The following is a 22,775-nucleotide window of genomic DNA, read 5'->3' on the forward strand; positions in this document are numbered from 1 at the left end:
TGCTATACAGCATAAGAGGGTACCAGCCAGCACCTGAGTTGATAAGAGGTAAGGTTTATAAGCTGCCTGAGAGTTGGAGGCTGGTGAAAAAGGGGAAGAGATTAAGAAGTACAATCGGTAGTAACAAAATAGTCACGGGGATATAAAGTACAGCATAGAAAATATAGTTAATGATATTGTAATAACTGTGTATGGTGCCAGGTAGGTACTAGACTTATTGGAGGGTTCACTTCATTAATTTTATAAATGTTTAACCACTATGCTGCACATCTGAAATAATATAAAATAATATTGAATGTCAACTGCAATTGGAAATAAATAAACTTCCTGAATCTACCACTGCTTAAAACATTGGAATATCATATACTAGGGCTGCTAATGAGTTGTACATCCTGAAGTGAGATAATTTTTACTAGTCCTGTTTCTCTAAAAATAATTAACCAGATGTTCTTTTTCTTAACTCCTTTTGACTGTTATTTCTATCTTGCTGCTGAATTCCCAGGAAATAGACCTTGGAGGTGGGATGGAGGCACAGTGTTTGTTAAAGAACGTGCTGGTAGTTCTGCATATTTTCTTTCTTTGGATATTTTGGGGTGAGCAGATGTTATGTTTTCAGGATGTCCTTTGTCTCCAATTGAAGATCATCCAAACTCTGCAATCTCTTGAGGAAATCTAATGGTTTTTCTTAAACAAAACTAGGAGACATCAACTCCTGCCAGTGTCATTAGGAAATGAACTATTATGTTAATCTTACAAAACCCCTGGTTTCTGAGAAGTTTCTCTCCCTGTGGTGCTTTGGAAAGTTTTGCTGCTTGTTAAGAGTAATCAATCTTGATTCCTAAAAAGCTGTGGCTGGAATTCTAATGGCAACATGTTGTGAATTGGCTTTTCACATTAATAAGGCTTAACTGGATATCTTTCCAACAAAATGGTAGAGACTAGATTCAAGTAAAAAATCCTTTGTAATTACATCAGTGTTTGACATTAATTGGCCATTCATACCGTAAATGATTTACAACTCAAAAATGAGAACACAGCCTCTTATATTTTAATTTATTTTAACTAAGGATTTAGTTGACAACCAAATACTGGCAAATTCAGCATACTTTTACATGAACTTTGACTCAATACAAATTTAAACTCTGTATCCACCCCAAATCAATCAGAACACTTCAGTAATTGTATGATTAGAGGTATCAGGCTTTGATTGTACACTAATATATAATGGATTTGATTAAAGGGTACTTTCAAGATTGTACCACTGGAATTGCAAATATAATTAAGCCAAAATTCTGTTTTATGACTTTTCTTTCCACTTTATTTATGATTCAGAGCAATGAACCTTGGAAGGGTGAATGTGAATTGAGTGTTTGTTGCTATTCAAGAATAAGCTAAAAAGGCAACTTTTTATATTTCTAGGTAATTAATAGAAATAAGAATAGTGTAGCAGTGTATCTTATTAGCATTTATAAGTTCTCTAGAGAGTGCTTATTATGTACTAGCATTATGTTAGATTTTTTACATGGATTATCTGACTTAATCCTCACAGCAGCAGAATAATACAGTTTCTATTGCTATTTCCATTTTACAGGTGAGAAAACTGAGGTCCAGAGTTTAGTAAAGATGCAAAGCTATCTGGCTCCAGAGCCATTTTTTAACCATGATAATGAATTTAAGAGAAGTCTTCCTAATGAAAGGGCTGAAAGGAGGGGGCAGAGTATAGGGAAGTAGATTATAAATTTTTCATAAAATAAAAAAAAGATGTAACCAGAACCACAAACCCTATAAAAAAGGAGTCTATTTCCTAGGGAGTTGAGAATTGAAGGCTTCCTGAGAAGTGCAGCTCTTTATATTCTTTCCCTTTTCAGCTTTGCAGGGCCACAGCAAACAACAAGGCCCATAGAAAGAACTCAGCAACCACTAAGGTGGCCTCAGAAACTTTTGAAGCACATTAATCTAGTTCAAAGTAATCTTACAGTAGTCAGTATACAGCACATCTCTGTCTGCATGCATCTTGGTTGGCCTTTAATTCAAGCTTGGTTTCCAGTTAAAGGGCACGGTTATTCAGTTTGGTTAGTGTGGCAAAGACTGGTGATATAAATGTAGAGCAACTGTCGATAGCTAAGGGCTCACCTTGACCTTGGTGAGCTGTCAGGGAGAGCAACTCAGCTTTAAGATGTGAGAAGACACAGCAGGTAACAAGTCTTTTGGGTGCACCCAGACTCCTACTCTCTGCTCCACTTTTGACATTATCTAACTCAACTCCCCTTTTTCCTTTCTAAACTCCATCGTTCTCTTCAGAAAGCAGGTGTTACTCTTCCTACTTATGCTTCCTCTCATCCCTTAGTCTCCTACTCTTTTCTTTTCTTATTTTGCAAGACCATTGTCCAGTATGTTATACAAAGCAAGAACCTGTTTTCTTTCTGATATTAATCGGCCTCCTTTACCCTGGCCCAACACACGCGCGCTGATAACCCTTCTTGGTAAGCTTTTATTTGGAAGTAGACTCAGGAAAGATGTCTGGTTTGCAGTTCTCAGTACACTTAACACCCACTTGCTCATCACTTTTGTACTGAATAGGAATAAACCTACTTGTTTTCATACTTACTGTGCTTCCTTGAATATAATATTTATCTTTTAATTTAAACACATATGTTCATTCTGATTTTCTGAATCTTCAGGAAATATTAAAAGAATATTTCATAGAATGTTAGGCAAAGTACGGGAAATGGGTTCAAATAAAATGAAAACTATATTTAGATATTATTTATTATGAACTACATGTGTTTTTGAGTGCCTACATGTGTTTATACACTGAGAAAACACCTATGGAGTAAAGAGTTTCAGGTAAAAAGCCAGGTAAAGACTCAAGACTCATCTATGAGGTAACTAAGATACCTTACCAATATGTATTTAGTTAGAGCCAAATGCCTGTCTCGCACAACCAAAGGCAAATATAAAAACATTTCTACCATCTAAGAGAAGGCATTTACTTCTTCATTTTCCTCTTTCCATGTTTAAAGATTATAATGGCAGGTCTGGCCTTCATGAGATTAGTGGAACAGTGTGAATTCAATGTTCCAGGGGCCTGTAACTTAACTTCATACAGTCACAAGAGCTGAACTCTTTGCTGAGGCTTGTGCTTCCCTCACAAGGCTACTCTCCTCCACTCTCACTTCCTATGGTTATACACATGTTCTTGATCCCTTATTATGTTTGACTCCTTTTTATGTCAGACTATTCCCAAGCCACAAACTGAGACTCCTCCTTGAACGGTCTCTATGGAACCATCTTCCATTGCGAGACTGTAAAACTCTCCCCAGGTGGGCATAGCTGCTTAAACTTCTTGGATGACATCTTCCATTATCATAGAGAGAGCCCTCATCAATGCTCCACATAGCCAAAGCCAGGAAAAACATTTTTCATTGCAGCAAATCTTCCTGAAGATAATGAATGCTATAATGTATACCACACATATACATAATGCAATCATTCGATTTCCCCTTTGGCCTGTCTTCCAGGAAGGTCAGATTTCAGTTTTGCTCAATTACGTCTCATAACTGTTCTCCTTCTCTCCTACTTTAGAATATGGTTTTTGTCTTTCACCCTGACAGAATGATTTTATGTCTTTGTGTAATTATGTTTTATTATAACCTTCTTATAAGCTTACAAATCATTTTGGAACTAAGTAGATATTATACAAATAAGTTCATATCCTCAACCTTTAAAAAATTTTAAATTTACATGTAATACATATCGATTTAAATTTTGATTTCAACTCTTACTTCATCCTCTGACGAGTCCATATTTGTGCTTCTACTTATTATCTATCTAATAGTCAAGTACCATAGTTTTGGTTCTGAAGTTATCGAAACTTCTCAGAGGGAAGTGTATTCCCCACGTCATTTGTATCTAACTAACCCATACATATTTTGTTGTGTTGGGCGATGGAAGTGGTGGTGGCCAAGGAAAGGTGATAATCGTGCCGATTCGAGTTACTGAATACTTTGGCATACTTTGATACAGCAGTGTATCTTTTAGCATATTATCAAAGACATTTCATAGCCATAGCTTAGTTGTCAAGATTGGAAAAGTTAAACTTTAAGAAGCAAATTCCTTTGGAGACAAACCAGAGTTAGTTTTCTTATGTCTTAATAACAGTCAGCTTCATCCAGGATTTATAATGCAGCAAGCAAGCTGAATTGGCTATAAGACCAATTTAGAAGGTCTGTTTAATGTCTTTGAATACCTTAGTGTTGACATGAAATCCATAATTCACAATTTCAGGATATGCTTCTTGGGGGAAGAGAGGAGGGCAGGGGCAAAACAACAATGCGAGAGTTCAAAAGGGTTGAAGATGCACTTGGGGGTATTTGGATTGGCACTCTGGAGCTCACGGATGCTTGTGATAGCTTATCTGACTTATCTAAACTGCTGACGTCAAAAGAATTAGGCTAGAAATCTTATGATTACAGCTTTTCTTGTGATCTTTTCTGGTATTTCCTGTTTCCTGTCAGGCCAAATATACTTCGAGAGAGGGTTATTTTATGGCATTTCACTGTTTCTGCCTCAGCTAGAGACAGAGGTACAAGGAACATGAAATAAAAATAATTAAGAACACCAGAAAGCTCTGTCCAATTCTACACCCCCTCGCAGTCACTGATATTTCTTTTTAAACATCAAAAAAAGTTTCTGTAATGGTTCATTGTAGGGGCTTATTTTTTATGGAACAAGGTCTATTGTTCCTTAAAAAGAAGAAGTCCCTTCAATTGTATTTCAAACTATTACCTTATTTGGGTGGTAATAAGCAGGCAGGCTGTGAATGGCATAATATAGTTAGCCAAGAAGGCTTCTGAGAGGAGAGAGAGTTTTGGAGGAAAAAGGAAGAAAAATGACCAACAAAGGCTACACTTTTCCTTCGGGGAAACAAAAACTTTATAGAAGCAGGTCATTTTTAAAAAGTGAGTGGGGATGAGCTTTATAAAATTTTGCCTGAATATTGGTAAATCTTCAACTTGCTTTCTGAGCTCAGCACTATGTTTGCAAAGAGAGCCCGAGGGATTGACGGATTAATCCTTAATGGTTTATGGACAAATATACTACCGACCCACGATTCCAACAGCTACATGCACTGGCCCCGTCTGACTCACCCTCCTGAATCTCTACCTACAGGCAACAATGCAGAAAGAAAACTATTGAACAGGATCACAGTAACATTTCATTTATGATGGTTATAGTAACCAGCAGCTACCATCTCTATTTGTCTTATACATAACTTCCTTTTACCTCACAATCTTATATAAATTCTCACCTCCAGTATTCTTTTCTGGTGATACACTACCCTTTTAGTACATTGCAGGTACTCTAGATGGGGAAATTCACAAAGAAAGGGCTTGGGACTTTCCCAGAAAAATTCTAACCTAAGTTAGAAACAAGAAAAATAACAAAATAAAAAATAAATGCATGCATATATATTTATGGGTACACACACAATTCTTGCTTGTGTAAAATAGACCCCATACACTTATATAATGCAATTAGAGATATTAGTGCTTGGGAGTGAAAAGACAGCAAATTAGGTTTAGAAAGATTATCATGTAGAGAGAACCTTGCATTGGTTGCAAGGTTCTGTGGGGTCTCAGTTTTCTCATCTAAAGAAATGCAGTGGTTTAACTAGATGATCTTAAAGGCATTTCCCATTGTAAAATGCAAAGACTTCTACTTCTCCACTTAAAACTTTTCAATGGTTCTGCAAAAGTTATGATTTCCTGTCCATATGAAACCTGGTCCCATTAATGTCTTTCTCTGTTTCCCACTATTCTTTATATCAAATATCATACCAAGCTTACTTGAGTAATCTCCATTTCTCCATTATTTCTTTGTTTTTCTGCCCTTGTACCTACATTCATGTTAATATCTTCACCAAGAAGGTCACCTTGTCACATCTTGTTGAGATTTTAACTGTCTTAAAGACCTATCTGTAATGACCAATCCACACAAAGCCTTCTTGGGTCACTCTAGAGAGGGGTGAGTTAATGCCCAGCCCTCATGGAGTATCTATCACACTTGATTTGTATTTAAGTCTGTGGTTTTCTCTAACTCACTACATTGTAAGCTATATAAAAAATTATGTTTTTTTTTTTTATATACTTTCTCATCCATCCTGTGGCACCTAGCCTTGAGAAAATTATTTGCTTAAGAAATATGGCAACTTGAAGACAGGAAGAAATATGATTTGGCAAAAGTAGAAGGGAAAGACTGTTCTGAGACTGTGAGGATAAATTTTGTCAGGTCTTGAATTTGGGGAGGAGATGAGCATGGCTGGAGTAGGAGGTCTGCATGGAACAACATCCAGAATATAAATCCTTCAGGACAGAGTGGTGTTGAGTGGTAAAGCGCTTTGGCTTGATGATTTGTAAATTGTTTCTTGTGGTTCTGTGTAAAATACTATATCACTTGAGAAAGTTGGTTTGCAAGTTAAATAGAAAATATTTATCATCTCAAAATTCTCACTATCTACTAAATATGATCAATAAACATCAAAGTGATGGTTAAAAGTCCATGTATCCTCCCTCCTAGCCCAAGTCTCCATCAGCCACTGTTGGTAGAGAATAATCTCTCTAAATGTAAAACTTATCATATCACTTCCCACTAAAATTATTTTAAGTCTTTTCATTGCCTGGGGGGATACACTCCTTATAAAGGTAGATGAGACCCTTGGTAATCTAACCCCAGCCTACCTTTCTAGCTTATCTCTAGCCTTCCTTCTGATATACTCCATATCCTATGACTTCGTATCCCTCAGAACTTCTTGAAATTTGTCCCACCCACTGTTTCTTCTTCCTGCAATGTCTTCCATCTCTTTTTCATTTGGAGAAATGTAACTTACCTTGAATGGCACCTCAAAAATCACCTCCTCTCTAAAAACTTAACTTCAACAGCCATTTTACAGACAGAATTAATCACTCCCTTGTGAGTCGGCACAGATTTTGTATATGTACCTCTAGTATGATATATGTCACCTACCTAGCTCACTGTATATACGTATGTATGTATGTATGTATATATGTATGTATGTATCATCTATTTGTCTACCCCAATTTTCTTGGTTTATGAATTTTTATTTTCTAAGGAACCAGGCAGTGTCTGGGGCATAATAATCACTAAATAAACATAATTGAATAAGTAGTATTGGTCCTTCCTCAATGTTCTCAAGAGTATTATTTCTATTGCATCTTAAAACATATACCATTCTGCCTTGAAATCAGTGAGTTGTTTATATATCTGTCTTTTCCAACAGGTCATAACTTCTTTCCCTTCCACTTTCTTCCCAGATACATAGCATAATGCTATGCACTAAATAGACACTTGAAAATAATTATTTAATTGAATTGTCTTGGATGAAAAACCTAAAATTTTGAAGTATACATTTATTTCCCTTTCTGAATATCTAGAATAAAAAACCAGTAAATGTGGCTCTTAATATATTCTATTTCTAAGTTGGAAATAAATCCCTATTCAGTTGATATGTTGCAGTAGAAGATGCTTAATATTTGTATGTAACATTAAAACATCATTTTCCATTCTTTTATCTCCTAGAGTGTTTCTTATTATATTTGGAGCATTTGAGACACCTACAAATTTTTTTTTCAAAACAAAATTTGTTTTAATCCAATTTTATCTATTCATATTCTACAGTGCAGTTATCACCAAATCAAACAGTAGGGTAATTAGGACTAAAGAGGGTAGAAATAATTTACTTTAGAGTTTATAAATCTGGTGAACTCACAGTTCTTGATTTTATAGACCAATTTAATTGACAAGGAAATAATTTCTTTTATTCTACTACGGAATTAGGGACTGATCCAAGAAAAGCAGTGTGGAGCTCAACTAATATTTAAAAGAGATAACAAGGATGAAAAGGTAGCTGTATCTAAACCTCAAATGAATTATAGAGAGAAGGACAGGGAGGGAGACAGCAGTTTCTCCATATTAACCACCATGGAAGAAGCCATACCACTTCCTGTCAAAACCCTAGAAGAAAATAATGATCCTTGTTAACAGTGCTGGCACCCCCACTTCTCCCAATGTCTCTCACTCCAAATCCTCCTTAAGGGCCAGAGTGCAGAGAAAAAGAACCCTCAGAAATTTCACATTCAATTAGCACATTCAAGCAATGAAAATGTATCAGATCTGACCAGAGTACAATGCATTGTATGATTATGAAGACAATTCCAATTTGTATTAGATATAAAATCTTATCTTTCAATGTAGAAAATGACTATAAAGGTATGCATTGTACACATCCTGTTTCATGCATTATAGTCATTCAGTTGAACTTTTCATTGTCAAAATCCTGAGATGGTTGCTGAAATGCATGTGTATATTTTAAGACACACAGAGAGAAGTGACAGAAAGGGTAGAACAATTGGGCTCAGCATATGCATGAGAATGTAACGAAAATAAATAACATTGAATCTGCAGTACTCAGGTACAGGACCCAGCACATAGCAGTTCCAACAGTGTATAATGAAGATAATGCTTTTTGAAATCTATACATGTACTTTTTTCTTTTGTAGTCTCTTGTGTGTGTTTTCCCTTTTAGTTCCACCAGAGGCATCCATTAGGGATGATTAGGAATGCTATAGCAAGAATAAAAAGAGAAAGAGAAAGAGGGAATCAATATTCATCATTTGCTCTTTATAGTAAGAGGGTTTTTGTTTGGTTTCTTTGTTGGTTTTTGTGTGTGAAATTTCTATAGAACAATAAACTTGAGAACTGGTCCTTGTGGGAGGATAAAAATATGATCAACATTCTTTTATTAAATTCCATTAACATTGAGAGTTAAGACCATAGATACAGTTCTTTCTTCCACACCAAGGCTTCCTTCTCCTGGGAGGGAGAAAGTGGCACAAGATAAGGCCATCTATTCCTGACACCCTGGGAATTGTGAGGAAAAGAGCTAAGACAGAACCCAGTAGCCAGATGAACATGGCTTTGCTTCCCTACCTCAGTTTGGCATCTTGTGTTGCATGCAGTAGAAATGTTCAGATAGGTGTGTGGGAGCCCAAGACACATGTGCACCCAGATACAACCTTGGAGAGGAGCGAGGGGAGGGAGAGTATCCAAAAGAAGTAATTTAATCTGAAAGAAACTGACCACCATCTTATTAATTAGCAAGTACAAATTTTCTTATCCCCCATTAGGGTGGGCACGAGAGGAAGGTCTGATTAGTTGAAGAAGAGAAATAAGCTACATTTAATTGCACATTTAATTGAGTGTGGAAAATTAAGATCTTTGTTATAAATATTTTCAACAATGACTTTTTCCTCTTCATTTCTGTATGTTTTTAATTACTCTTCTTATACTTGAATTAAGTTTCTTTGTAGTGACCTCACCTCACGTCCTTCCCTTTGTTGCTCTATGCTTGTCTTTCTACCTGTCCCTTTCTCTTCTCTTTCTGAATGATTTTTTTCAGCAAATTCTATCTACCTTTTTGAATGCTATTTTTTTCACAGACTCTCTAAACAATATGTCTTTGGTGCTTCAGAAGTGCTCATCAAGACTATAGATTTGTGTAGGATATTTGAGTGTCATCCAAAAAGATATAGAAAAGGAAGCAAAAAAGAGAATCTTGTACTTTGGCTTTAATTCCAGAGATTGGGGAACATTTCAGGATTCAATGGGAAATGTTCTAATGATTGTATTATATGTGACATTTCTTTTTCAATACCTTTATTAAAGCTGACATTCATTTCCATTATATTTCTCACATTGATTTTATTTTACAATTTTCTGGCTTTTTCACCTTTTAATTTCTACTACCAAGTACACACAACTGCTGCTCAATCTCTCTTCACATTTGTCTCTAGGGATTTTATTTTCCTGTATTACATTTGGCCCCTCGAACTCACATTTAAGGTCATATACAACTAAACCCTGCTTTGTCTTTGTCACTTATACTTTCTAATTGCACACAAGGCCAGTTTTTAAGGTTTATCTTCTTACTAATGATAGAGACCAAGACCTACAGGCTTCTTTTTTTTTTTGGTATGTTCTCAGCACTTGTTTGAGAGCCAGTGAAATAACAAAATACTCAGAACATGGGCTTGATTTACAATCTATAAAATATCATGTCGTGTGGAATTTTAATGTGGGAAGAAGTACTCTGCAGGAAAAGTCTCTGATCATTTTGTAGTTTGGGGAAATTTAAGTTAAGTACAAAGGTATAAAACTGATCTCCTGGGAGTGGTCTCTTAGCATTTTAGAGATTGAAGTCAGTTCTAAAGAGAAATTTATAGAAAGGCAGAGAGATAAATAGAGAAAGAAAGAATAAGGTCACACTGTGTGTGCATCTAGGCTAAGACATTGTATTAAATCATAAGTACTTTGAGCTTTGCTTACTGTTTTGATGTGATGTATATACCTACTATGTACTATGAAGTGTATTGATAATCAAAGAGTGAAAAAAGTCAGATAGTAAAAATGAGGACACACTTTCAGATTCTTCTATGAGTTCAGAAAAAAACGACTTTGTGTATTCGGTCTTTTATAATAAAGCTTCCAATGCTTTCCTTTTTAGAAATTAATCAGATGCAAAAGTCAATGCCTTGCTGTCCAGTTAAACCAGTCTTGTTAAAGAGAAAAAAAAAAAAAAAAAAGAAGAGAAAAAGAAACTGTTTCCAGGCAAAGAGCAGAGGACGTGGAAATAACATCCCCCATTCAGCTCCATCCCCTCAAAAGCTCATTTATAGGACCGGGTAAATACACACCTTCCGCATTCTATTTTTGAAATTACGTTGAGAAATATACAGACTGTTATCTGTAAAAGAAGCAACTTTTGAAACTTCAGTTGATGTAAAATGTGCCAAGATACATGAACAGAGCAATTATTTTAAAAGTATATAAAAGCAGGCATAATTTATGTGCAATCTGCACTAAAATTTTGTAATTATCAGTAAATCGCAACTTCTCTATATGGAGAACTGTCTCATATTAGTGTTGCACGTACTTTATACCTTTTTAACAGTTCTGAAATTCACTCTTGTGTATTCTTTTCTATTATTTTAAGAAATATAGTGACTAATCCTGATCTTCTGACAGAATATAAGTTTAAAAATGATTCCATTAAAAGGAAGAACTAGGATTCACAATTCTTGAGTAATCTGTGCCTAGAAAAAAAATGCTCATTCATGCATTTAATGGTAACTTGTAAGGTATTTTATTCTTTTTGATAATTTCCCTTTTTTACTTATCAAAATGTATTGAGTGGCTGACATGTGAAAGATGCTAGGGAGAACACAAAGAGAATAGAATGTTCTCCAAGTTCTCAAAAAGCTGAAAATCTAGGAGGGGAGGAAGAAAAGGTACATTAATCATAATAAAATAAAGTGATTTGCTTGTGAAATAAACACAAAGAAAGTTCTATGAGATTTCAGAAGAGAAAGACATACTTTTTTCCCTCAATAATCTCAGAAAGTCTTTGTGCAGGGAATGGCATATAAGTGGAGCTTAAGGAATAACAGAAGTTGGGAATATGGAGGGAAGTCGTTTTCAGCACTGGGAACAATGAGTGAGCAGAAAGCAAATAGGAAGCCGTGGGATGCTTGTCCTGCCTGGGTGCAGTATAAATGCCTAGAGGTCAGTAATGACAGAAAAAATGGGAAAAGTGAGCTTATTCCGGAGAGTAGAGAGCTTTGGATACAGGATGAAAGAATTTGGATTTTCTCTGCAGACAATGGAGAATCATTGAAGGATTGTGAAGAGGGGCAAAACATATTCTGATTTCTCTTTTGATGTTATTTATTTAAATCACAGAATAGAAAGAAGAGGAGTAAAAAGAGTAGTACAGTTGGAGGCTACTGCAAAATTTTAGACCAAATAATGAGGTTAGGAGAAGGGCCACATAATTAAATAGAAAGAAGGCAATAAGTTGAGAAAATAGCAGCAATACCAATAATTATGATAGCTAACATTTACTGAGAATGTAGTAGGGCTTAGGCTCTTTTCTAGGCATCTATTTCTTGTGTTATCTCATTTAAGCCTCATCTTTTGTGAAGGTGCAACTGTGATTCTCTTTTTATAGAAGAGGAAACCGAAGCAGAGAGAGAGATGAAGTAATTTGCTCAGGTTTACACAGTTTAGTAATAGAGAGGCAGGATTTAAAATTTTTAAAATCTCAACACTGCAACAACATTCTAGTACTCTTAACTATTCTTATGTACTTAGAATCAATTGGAATTAGATACCTGGAGAGAGCAGTTTTGAACCTAGGCTTCTGTAGGGGTGATGTCATTTATGAAAACAAGAAAGGTAAAGAAACAGATTTGGTTCAAGGTGAGATGACGTATTTTAGCTTTGACTCAATTTTGCATTTACATTTAAGGACGGATTAAATGTCAATGATTATTACCCAGTACAGCGACAGATTGAATGCAGGCTCACATCTACAAGAAGTAGTTTTAGAAAATTGTTATGAATTAATGTCGAGTTATCTGCTGTTAGGACTAATTCATTCTTTAATCATAGCAATTTGTCCTACTTTGAATGAAATCATTAATATCGATGAATATTTGAAAGTGCTTTAATTTTTACAATTCTATTTCACCGATTTTTAAATATCACATTTTATAGCCAGTACTTTCAGTCGACATAGAGGTTTAAACTGTCAAGTGCTAGTTTTTACACTGACGTTGTAGATGGAACTCTGATTCATGAGTTCAAGATTGTTCTTCTCTCATCGAGCCTTTGATTCATCTCTGACTCCCTGGTATACACTAAGCACCTAATAAGTGCTCTTTGAATTATAATGATCAAAGTGTTCAGTCTTTAACATATTCAATTTATACCATTCTTGATACTTGAGATGTTTTAACATAGCACTTTAAATGTCGATTTGAATTGTAGAATTTAAAATTGGGGAATTCTTTTGGAGATTTTCTCATCTGAAGTCGTTTGATTTTCAAGGCTGAGTAAAAAGCAAATTTCTGATATTTGTATTCTCTTTGAAAGGTAGGACAAGTACAATAGCTATGGGAAAAATAAATTAATTTTTTTGAGGGAATTGTGTGTTTTTATATTTTTCTGAACCAAAGGCTGCTGAAATGGGAACAGGCTTAATAAATAAGTAAACTATAATGTAAAATTTAGAACAGGGACACCAAAATGAAAGGTAAGTTCCACATCAGTTTGCAGTTATTTGGTTGAATTTCAAAATCAAATTATTAATTCAACTAAGAACAGGTCCTGCTAGGGGACGTCTAGTCTTACACAGATTGCTGACTGGAATCACAATTAAAATAATATTTGCACTCACAGCTTTTGAGAAACTGCTTATTTATTTCCCATCTTTCTTTTCTTTTCTCACTCCCCAACTTCTGGGCAAGCTCTTACCACCAATGCTTTAAAGGTTATTCTATTGATAATAGATGGGATCTTTCTCTGGGCCTCGCCAACACTTTAAGTTTGAATCTAAAACTAAAGCCCGCAAAATAAGGAGAAAAATGTAAATGAGGTATAATTTTTTGACTCATTTTTTTTATGATGATATTATTCTTCTGGTTTGGCCAAGATTTATATTACAAGTTCCTATGTTTGCCCATCTACATATAATCAATAAAGCCATGTCTTGGTTTAAATTTAAATTACCCAGCACGTGCCCAAATTATGTAAGATCTGTGGACCAGCATTGGGTGATTGAGATCCTGGTCTGATTCTGTCTCAGAGTCGATGTGTGACCCAGGACAAGTTATTCAGTCTCTCTGAATTATTCACTTGATATAGTGTTAACTAGATAATTAGACCATCCTGCATTTGCTTCATAAAGGGAAAATGATATGAGTATCAATGAAATTGAATAATTAGGTATGATTCTATAATGCTCTGACTTCGGGCATACTAGGCGATAACTTCCAGAGCTTCTCTCCAGGGTGAACAAGGCCTCAGCCAGTGCCCAGATGCACACACCCTGATATGTGCATGTGATGAGCCCCTCTTCCTTCTGTCATCCCCCATTCCCTCTCCCAGCCTTTTGGTTTGAATAGTCACCAATAGCCTCCAGTCAATACCCATCTGAAGATGATAGGATGGTTCACGTGTGTTACTTCCTCTCTAGCACCTTCTCATTCTCTTTAGGAAACACTATTCCATTCTGCCTTCCATCACGCACAATTTGGTATATTTCATCTTCAAATCTCTCATGAATACAGATTTATGCATTTACTTCCCTACAAATCCTTTTGCTCTCCCCTTTTATTACTTAAGCAAAATTTCAGAACACTTTTCTATTTCACTGGTGAGAAACAAAGTTCCAGTCTTGTTAGGAAGTATAAGTAAAAATAACGGTGCCCTTCATTAAGGAAAAGAAGAGCTGGGACTTTCAAGGTTAAATCCAACTTATTAAGAAACAGTGACACCCATCTCTAAGGTTCTCTAGACTGTTCTAATAAAAAATCTGCAATTTCACAGTTTTTAAAAATGTAAACCTATCATCTGTTATCACTAGTTGTCAAAATATATATAGAATATCACAGGATTTAATTTTTCTGTTTTTAGTTACTAGCATGGTAAAAACATTGTGTGCTATAAATGTAATATGTTAAGTTCCTATGGGTGAAGATAGTAAAGAGGAGGACATAAATGTGGGGGAAGATGGGGCAGGAGTGGAGATCACTACAAAGAAAAGGATGCTTAAACTGGACTCTGCAGTTTGAACAGAACATTTTCAGTTGGCTGAGTCAAAGAAAGATATTCCAAGCATAAGGCAAGGTTCACAGGCAGTGCGCCACTTGATGCATTTGAAGAAGAATAAGTAGTTTAGTATTGTTGAAGAAGAAATTGTTTGGTGTTCTGAGGCAAGGGTGAGATGAGAGATGGAGAGAGAGAGAGAGAGAGCGAGCGAGCGAGTGCGCGCAAACGAGAACCATCGGGCTTGGTGTTTTTTTGAGGAGCCTTTTACCATAAACCCCGGTACACAAACTGAAAACAGCTTAAACTATCACTTCCTAAAAATGGAAAAAATGCCAGATTTTTGGAAAGATTTTACAAGTGTTCCTGAGGCCCTCACTGTCAGGCTATTACAGTGAGAACTGTACGGGCATAGTTGAAGAGCACCTGATGTGAAGAGGAAATGCAGTATCAGGATCAAGATGAGAGAGGAAGTAAGAGACAATTTGGAAAGTGAAGCAACTTGTCTTTAGGGCTTCATCATATGGCTCCATGGGCTTTACGCCCATGATAGAATACATGAGCCCCTCAGCTCCCTGAGAATGGGAAGGCAGAGGAGGCAGAAGAGGCAAGCAGAAATTCTTTGGGGAGGTGTTGAAATGGAGCCAACTTGGGAGCCAACATGGCCTCTGAGATGTGTTCCATTGAAAATGAGGCAGTGGTCTAGGGGCATATTGAGATTCAACTAGCTCGACCTTATAATGTCCAGAAAATTGTACCTTTTAAGTGATAAAAAGTTATAGGAGTTCTGTTTTCTCTCTGTAATATTGCTTTTTCAGGAATTAGACACCCATTAACATATAATATAAATAATAATATACATCTATCCCCACAGACATGCTAACATCTGCTGAATTAGGTAGTTTTATCAAAGGTATAATTTGAAATATACATCTTAATTATTTAATATACTGAAACAAACCAAGAGTGGTAACAGCTGAAGTGTCATAGTTAAGTTTTCTGCCCAGGTGGGTTTTTCCATTTTTCTTGCACTACTCACACGGAATTGGGGATGACTTTAGGATTACCTCATGCCTTCTGACCGAGACCATTTCTCTGGGCATCCGTCTCCCAATTGCCACATAAACCTCAGTCCTTTTGCTTTCTTTCTCTTTCTTAAGTACTCATCGTATACTAGAGACTGACACTGTTGTGTTTTTCTTTCTTTCAAATCTTTTTTTTCCCTAGAGCTTTAATTTTTAGTAAGATTCTTTTTAGATTATTAGGCAACTTAAAAAAATTTTCTGCATAAATTATTGAAAACAAAATTAGTCAAGTTTTGATTTCCTAGTTTCTTTCCATGAGAAAGAGAGAGGTAATTTTTGGTCTCGTCCCCCATCTCTAACCACCAATGGTATGTCAAGGCTAGCCAAGATTTCAAATGTTTAAATACATGTTTATATCCCTTCTTATAAAGTGAACTACCACTTCCCAAATATCTACCAATATATTCCCCAAGGAAGAAAGCACCCTTCAGCCGGTTATGCATTCTGAGTTTCTGGTTTTGTCAGAGCCCCTGGGGACTCTTCACAGAGCTCCTAGATATTTCTGTGGTTGCAGTGCCCACGTTCAGAAACAGCAAAGTTCTCCACAACTGTCCCAAACACAGCATTCTTATAACATACAAAGCCCTAATGCATCATTTCCACATTTGTGAGTTGATTTTTCCTGACGTCGCAATGAGGGAATCTGTATTATTGACACTTGTCGAAGGGGAAACTGAGGCAAGGAAGTTTACCAAATTGCCCATGACATAAAAAGCTTCCAAGCCAAACTCAGTCCTGGGTTCATTTATATACGCTATAGTTTCATAGTTGAAAATTGGAAAATATATTTTACTTTATATAAAGCATTACGAAAAGCAACCCAAGAATATTCTCTCAGAGATAACTCTGACTTGTCTATAAGAAAGTACAGAGGCGAGATGGACAATAAAGAGCCTCAATTCCACCCTCTCCTTTTAGGGACTGAAGCTCAGGAAATTTCACTTGTTAAAGCCACAGGGCAAGCGAGTGGCAAGCTGAGCCCGAGACCCGGGTTTCTTGATTTCTAGGCTGTTAAGGCTCCTCCTACCACATCACTCTTCATTTTAAGATGCATTTCTACAATAGAGCAAATAATCATTAATCATAGCCCTGGGACTCTCTGCTGCACAATTTGTATTGGTTCCTTTTCCCATTTTTATGGCTTTTACTCTCCGAAAAAGGGACTGAAAGTCATCAGGCTGGCCCTGTTACCTTTCACACCTCACAGTCGATTTACCTGGAAAGCTGTGGAGAGCATCTTCATTCTCCAGAATGCCTCTCTGTTTGGTCGCCTGCAGCTCATTTTTGGATTTCCAAACCAGCTTGACCATCCTGATCATCTCTGGCAAGTCCCAGGGCAGCGGCCCCTGCTGGCACCCCGGCCGGCTGCCCAGGGAGGAGGGCAGCACACCTTCTGGGGCTGTCCACCTTCTGCTTAGCTCTGCTGAGTGGAAATAGCGCTCTAGCACAGGCATTCTGCCCTGTTCCCCAGAACAGGAGGTAGGGCTGCTATTGCTGCAGCAGCGGCTGCTGCTACTAGAGGTGAAATTCTTCCCAGGCAGTAGAAGGCGAACCCCTGTGAAATCCTTTCCAGCTCTGGAAAGGCAAGCCTCCTCCAGCCTGGCACAGTCACCCTGTCCCTCCTGTCCCTCCACAAACACTGACGAGGAGAGCGATTCACTTCCCAAGGTTTCTCACTGGTGAGAACTGTTACTGTACTCCTTCCTTAGAGATAGAATGCAGTTTTTTTTTCCTTCTCTCTCAGGCACTGACTTCACAGCACTTAATTAATCCCAGGCTACAGCTGGAACGACAGCAGGGGAAAAAAAGCCATCGAGGTTTTAGCATTTGCTTTTCCTCTTCTGATTTATTTGTTCTCAATTCTCTTATGGTGCTTGTCAAAGTTTGTTGAGTGGCTTGTTTAGTTATGAAGGACTTCAGGCAAAGAAGTGGGTTCCCCTTTGCCAGCTTCTAGAGGGGTCCCCCAGAGGCCAGTTATCTGTAGGTGTCAGGTAAGGAGTCACCCCTGTGGTGCAGGAAATCTAGAAGCTTCCCTGGCTCCAGCCTCGCAAGCCTCAAGGAGCTCTCAGGAAACGGGAAGCTGAGCACCCGCAGAACCAATTTGCAGCTGCTTCTCTCTGGAAGGTCTGGCTGGGGGCCACCTTGCCTGTCCACTCCGGTCAGCACCGGGATGCGGTTATTCAGAAGGCTCTCGGATTGATCCTTAGCAGCACAGTTCACAGACGCCTCAGACGCCTTTCTTCCACGCCCCTCCCCCTGTGCTGTCATTTGGTTCTCAGCAAACCTAACTGGGTTTTGGCCTATTAGTCAAATCCTTTTGTAACCTCAGCTGCCCTTCGGTTGGAAGGGAAATAACATCGAATCACATTCTGAAGCTAACTCTGAAAGAAGCGATTTAGGGAAGCATCGAGATCCTCATGCACACGTGCAGCGGGTTGCATAGTCTGGGCACACAGCTTGGGATTATTAAAAACCCATTCCAAAGTAAAGTACTAATAATTTTAAAGGATATTCGTGGAGACATAAGTGGCAGTGAAAAGAAAGGAAAAAAAAAAGTTGAAGATTCACTTTCCAGAGACAGAACACTGTGGACTTGATATTTGGGCCACTAACTGCTGTGCCCCCACTTGAGAGTAGTTCAGTTGAGGACAATCGTGGGTCACGTGTCTTGGGTCCCCTGGCTCAGAGACCAAGGCGCTAACCCTGGAAGTCAGAATCCATACAACAAAGAGGATGCCCCCTGCAGCTTGTGTGAAAAGCCCTGGACATAAATGAAAGTGGGGTGGTATTGTATTTGACACTTTTGCCAGCAAATTGGGTTTGGAGAAACAATTTGAACTGAACATTCACGTGGCTAGCTCCTGTTTTCCTGGAGGCCATCGCAACAATCCTTTCTCTCCTTTTCATATCTCTGCATTGCAAAGTGCTTTATTTTGCTTGGCGTTTTGTTTTGCTAAATGCACGATCTGTTGCTCCTGTTCTATATTTCTGTCAGGGCTGGTTTATCACACAATCATTTGAGGTTTCTTTAGGGGAAAAAAGAGGAGATTTGGGGGAGAGGAGAAAGACCAGGTGTGTTTTATTTTCTCTGCCCTCACCTCATTTTTTAAAAGTTAAAACCAGCAACGTCTACTGTAATTTTATTGTTATTATTATTCCTCTAAACCCACGGTTAATAAGTTTAGTTTTCTCCACTGAATTAAGTAGCTTTTTTTTTTTTCTGGATGGAAAAGTACACTGGTGAATTTATTCTTATGCTTAATAGATACATAGGGATCAACATCCTTTGAGGGTATAAGACAACAATAAAAGACTTTAGAAACACTACTGCTTATGAATTTCATTACTAAAATATTGATCAGATCACTCTTCCTCTAACAACCAGATATTCAGACAACCAATTAGGGAATAATCAGTGATCCACTCTTGAGAAAGATGTGCCTTTTTTTCAAATTTTCCTCTTTATTAAGAGTCAAAAGCCTCAGTCTGACACTTCAATCATTTCTGACGGCCCTGCCAGTTATCTTACCCTTCCATCAGACTGGGAGCATTAAAGCTCTCTAGAATTGAAACACTTTTATTTAAGAGGCACATGTAGGCTGTTGCACTCGATTAGCATATTTCCTAAATAATGTCTTAAACTCACTTCTCAGTCACAAACTTCCTTGACATAACAACTGAAGAGTTTCCTAAGTGTTTGACTATTTTTATTTTTGTTCAGTTATTTTGCAATAGTACTTAGCATCAGGATATCCTGACCCTTGGAACAAAGGGGTTAAGAACAAAGAAGACAAATATATGATATAATATGTCACATACACTTGCATATTAAGAATACAACTTTACATAGTTCTCTAAGAATGACATTTTTTTTAATCCAAAGATGTAAGTTTCTACTCTATTCTCTATATTGTTTTATATACTTTCTTGTAAAAATATCTTAGAGAAGTTACACAATGTTGGATCATTGAACGTGAATATTTCAATTCATGTGGAGATTAGTTGGGCCAAGGAAATACCATCTCAAATTTTTGTTCTCAAGGAGAAATTTACTTCATTTGAAAGTTTGAAAACTGAAAAAGTTGCACAATTTAAAATATTTCTCCCCAATATGGGATTCTCTTCATCCCAGGGTAGATGTGCAAAAATACCACAAGAAAGGTCATTCTCATGGTATTTCTGGCTCACATAGAAACAGGAAGTACAGGAAATCTTGTGAGAAAGCTTGGCTCAGGAGATTTTTGGCTTAACTATAGGCTCAGGAGATTGGGACAAACTGACAAGATGCTAGCATTTGTTGGACTAACATCACCAAACTCCATAAATTCTCTAAAAGGCAGTTTTGTTACATTTCATAATTAGCCTCTCACGGGCTGTGATCTTTGTCTTTCAGGGAGTTATTTTAGAAGAATATACCTGTAAATCTATGATTTTAACTTTACTCAGTGAGTATCATTCACCTTGAGACAGTATCTGTCTGCAGCCAGAAGTTAGAGTCACTGGGGATGGGAAAAGGGACAGGGAGGAGGTTCTGTACCCAGAGGGGTCATGGAGCAAAGTGGTCTCACCTATGTGACATGTAAGTAGTCTTACAAATGTAAACATCCATAATTGATGGGCTACAGATAGGAAATTTTAAGATAGACTTTCAAAAATAACCTCATTTTTTTTTTTCAGGCATTGTGGGTTAATCTAACATCCCATTAAGAGGAAAATAAGGTAGTTCTCATGTAAAAGAAATGTAATGAGAAATAACAAATCTTGTAGACTTATGGATGCTACAGTCATGAGGCAGATAAGTCTTTATCATATCTGACTGAAAAAATAAAATATTTACAATATTAACTACTAATCATTCTAGCGAATGTACATTTAAAAAATAGAAACTTAGAAATATATACTCATTTCAATTTTCTATTATATTTTGAGTCTATCAATAGATTCTCACAAAACTTCATTTTAATGAAAGTCTCACAAATATTTTGAAAGTACTTTATACTGTTATTAACTCCCATCCCTCTTCCATCTTTGAAGAAAGTTTTCAAACTATTGAGGAAGTTTATTCATTTTATCCTCGCCTTTCCTGTCCATCGGTTCAAAGATGGATGTACAAACACACACATGTACACTTATGACCATCCTGGTTTCACAAATGCAATGCAAATGAAATTCAAAATGAGCAAGAAAGGAAAAACAGGTCTTTCAACTTTGTTTAATGTAGTCTAAGTAGAAGAAGCTCAAACAATTTACAGTGTCCTTCAGAAGAAATAGAAATGTAATAACTTTGGCCTTAACTAATCTCAAGGAACAATGCCAGCAAGCAGGAAAAGGGACTTGGTCTACAGACCTACCATACAAGGCAGCACATGTTTCCACTGTCACGTGGAAAGGGAGGAGAGTGGGTGGGGCAAGACGAGGAAAGATGAGGTGGGGGAAGTGGAAGGGGTTGAGCTGACAGATTTATAGTCTGATTTTACAACAGATGTCTTAACTACAACCAATCATTCTCTTATTCACTCTGCAAATATGTATTGATGGTGAGAGCAATAGCAGAATGGAGAACCTCTTTGCCAGCCTCTGGGTCTTTTTTCAGGCACTGGGGACTGGCCTGGCCCCCTACTCCTACTCCATTTAGAGTCTAGTTTTCAGAGAGTTATCGCATCTTCTATTCCTTTTCTTTGTGCATTTAAAGAGAGAAATCAGGGTTTTAGCTGGCAGGAGACCTCTGTCCTGGCTCTCACATATCTTATCTAATGCTAAGTTTACTGTCTCTGACAGTTAACCCACAACAAACAAGTCCAATAAGACAGAGGTTGAGAACAAAATGGCCTGAACACTGAATTTTCTCCACTTTGCTCCACTTTCCTGCTGATGAAAACCCATACATAAAAAAAGGACATCGTTGGATGGTTTAAAAAAAAACAAAGCAAAACAAAACCAAAGAACCAACCACCCCAGAACACCCCACCCCCGCCCAAACCTTTGCTATTTCTTCCATTACTGAACACCTGATGCTTTGCCGTGTGATGATGGCACCCTCTGGCTAAAACCTTTCTAACGTTTCATAACTTATTTCTGACTGTGAAAGACTGTAAGCAGTAGTAGAGTACACTTTTTATAATTTCATATTTGGGTGTGTCAACTTCTGAAAAAAATAGCTACAACATCCCAATAAGAGGAATGAAATCTCCAAAGTAGCCCCTCTAAGAATACTTATCTTTGGGTTATAAAAACTGAACTCACCACTGAGCTTTGTCTCAAACTTAGTGAATTATCTTTAAATGGGTATGATGACAATAACTACTTTATCCATCACACTGAGATCTTATGAAAATAAAATAAGAATAAATTATGAGTTATTTATAAACTATAATTTGCTTTAAAAGTTTTTAAGTGATTATTTTTAAGCTATAAGAAATCATAATTCATAACTTATCTAAACTCAAATTTTGTGTATACTTTCCTAAGATCTATTAGAAAGCTGTAAAATCTAACCCCTCTATCCTTGAAGTAGGTCCTACTTTGAATATCCGTGGTCTCCATGGGAATGAGGAGTAAAGAAAATCAAAGACAGAGATATTACAGAGAGAAAGAGTATTGGAGAGTGGCCCAATGGTATTTAATGATACAAAGGTGGGATAAGGTAAGAAAAATAATCGAAGTGTGAATGAGAGTAGATAGACAAAATATGTGTTAAAAGAAGTGGCTTGATAGGATAAATATTTATTGCAACTGTGTTCTGGAGTTGTGAAAACAGCCCATGAATCATATCTAAGGTGTAAGCCCATGATCTTTACCGTGAGTTATTTAGTTAATACTGCATAGGTTCCTTTGATGGGGAATTTCAATTTCAGTCCGCAGTGACTAGTGGGTTATGTTTCATGTTCTTGAGCTGTACAGAGTTGTGTCATATGCTGTGTAGTGAACATGTGAACTCATTTTACTAGACAAACTACTGCAGGCCTCAATTTTTTTTTGCTTGGGGGTTTGTATTTCTCAAATATT

At 37.0% G+C, this 22,775-nt stretch overlaps 1 protein-coding gene across 3 annotated transcripts in view; it reads right to left on the reverse strand.

Annotated features, from left to right (window-relative positions):
- The window catches only part of PDE7B (phosphodiesterase 7B), a 279,990-nt gene that overhangs the window by 115,887 nt on the left and 141,328 nt on the right, over positions 1–22,775 (reverse strand). The window contains exon 1 of one of the 3 annotated variants that reach the window (XM_039879005.1): positions 16,987–17,428. The exons of the other annotated variants lie outside the window; for them this stretch is intronic. Within the exon in view, the coding sequence (XP_039734939.1) occupies positions 16,987–17,224 (238 nt within the window). The 5' untranslated portion in view covers positions 17,225–17,428. Of the gene's footprint in view, positions 1–16,986; positions 17,429–22,775 lie in introns of those variants that run through there. 3 annotated transcript variants of the gene reach the window in all.

Source organism: Pteropus medius, unplaced genomic scaffold (assembly GCF_902729225.1).
Source record: "Pteropus medius unplaced genomic scaffold, Ma_sr-lr_union100, whole genome shotgun sequence".
NCBI classification, from domain to species: domain Eukaryota; kingdom Metazoa; phylum Chordata; class Mammalia; order Chiroptera; family Pteropodidae; genus Pteropus; species Pteropus medius.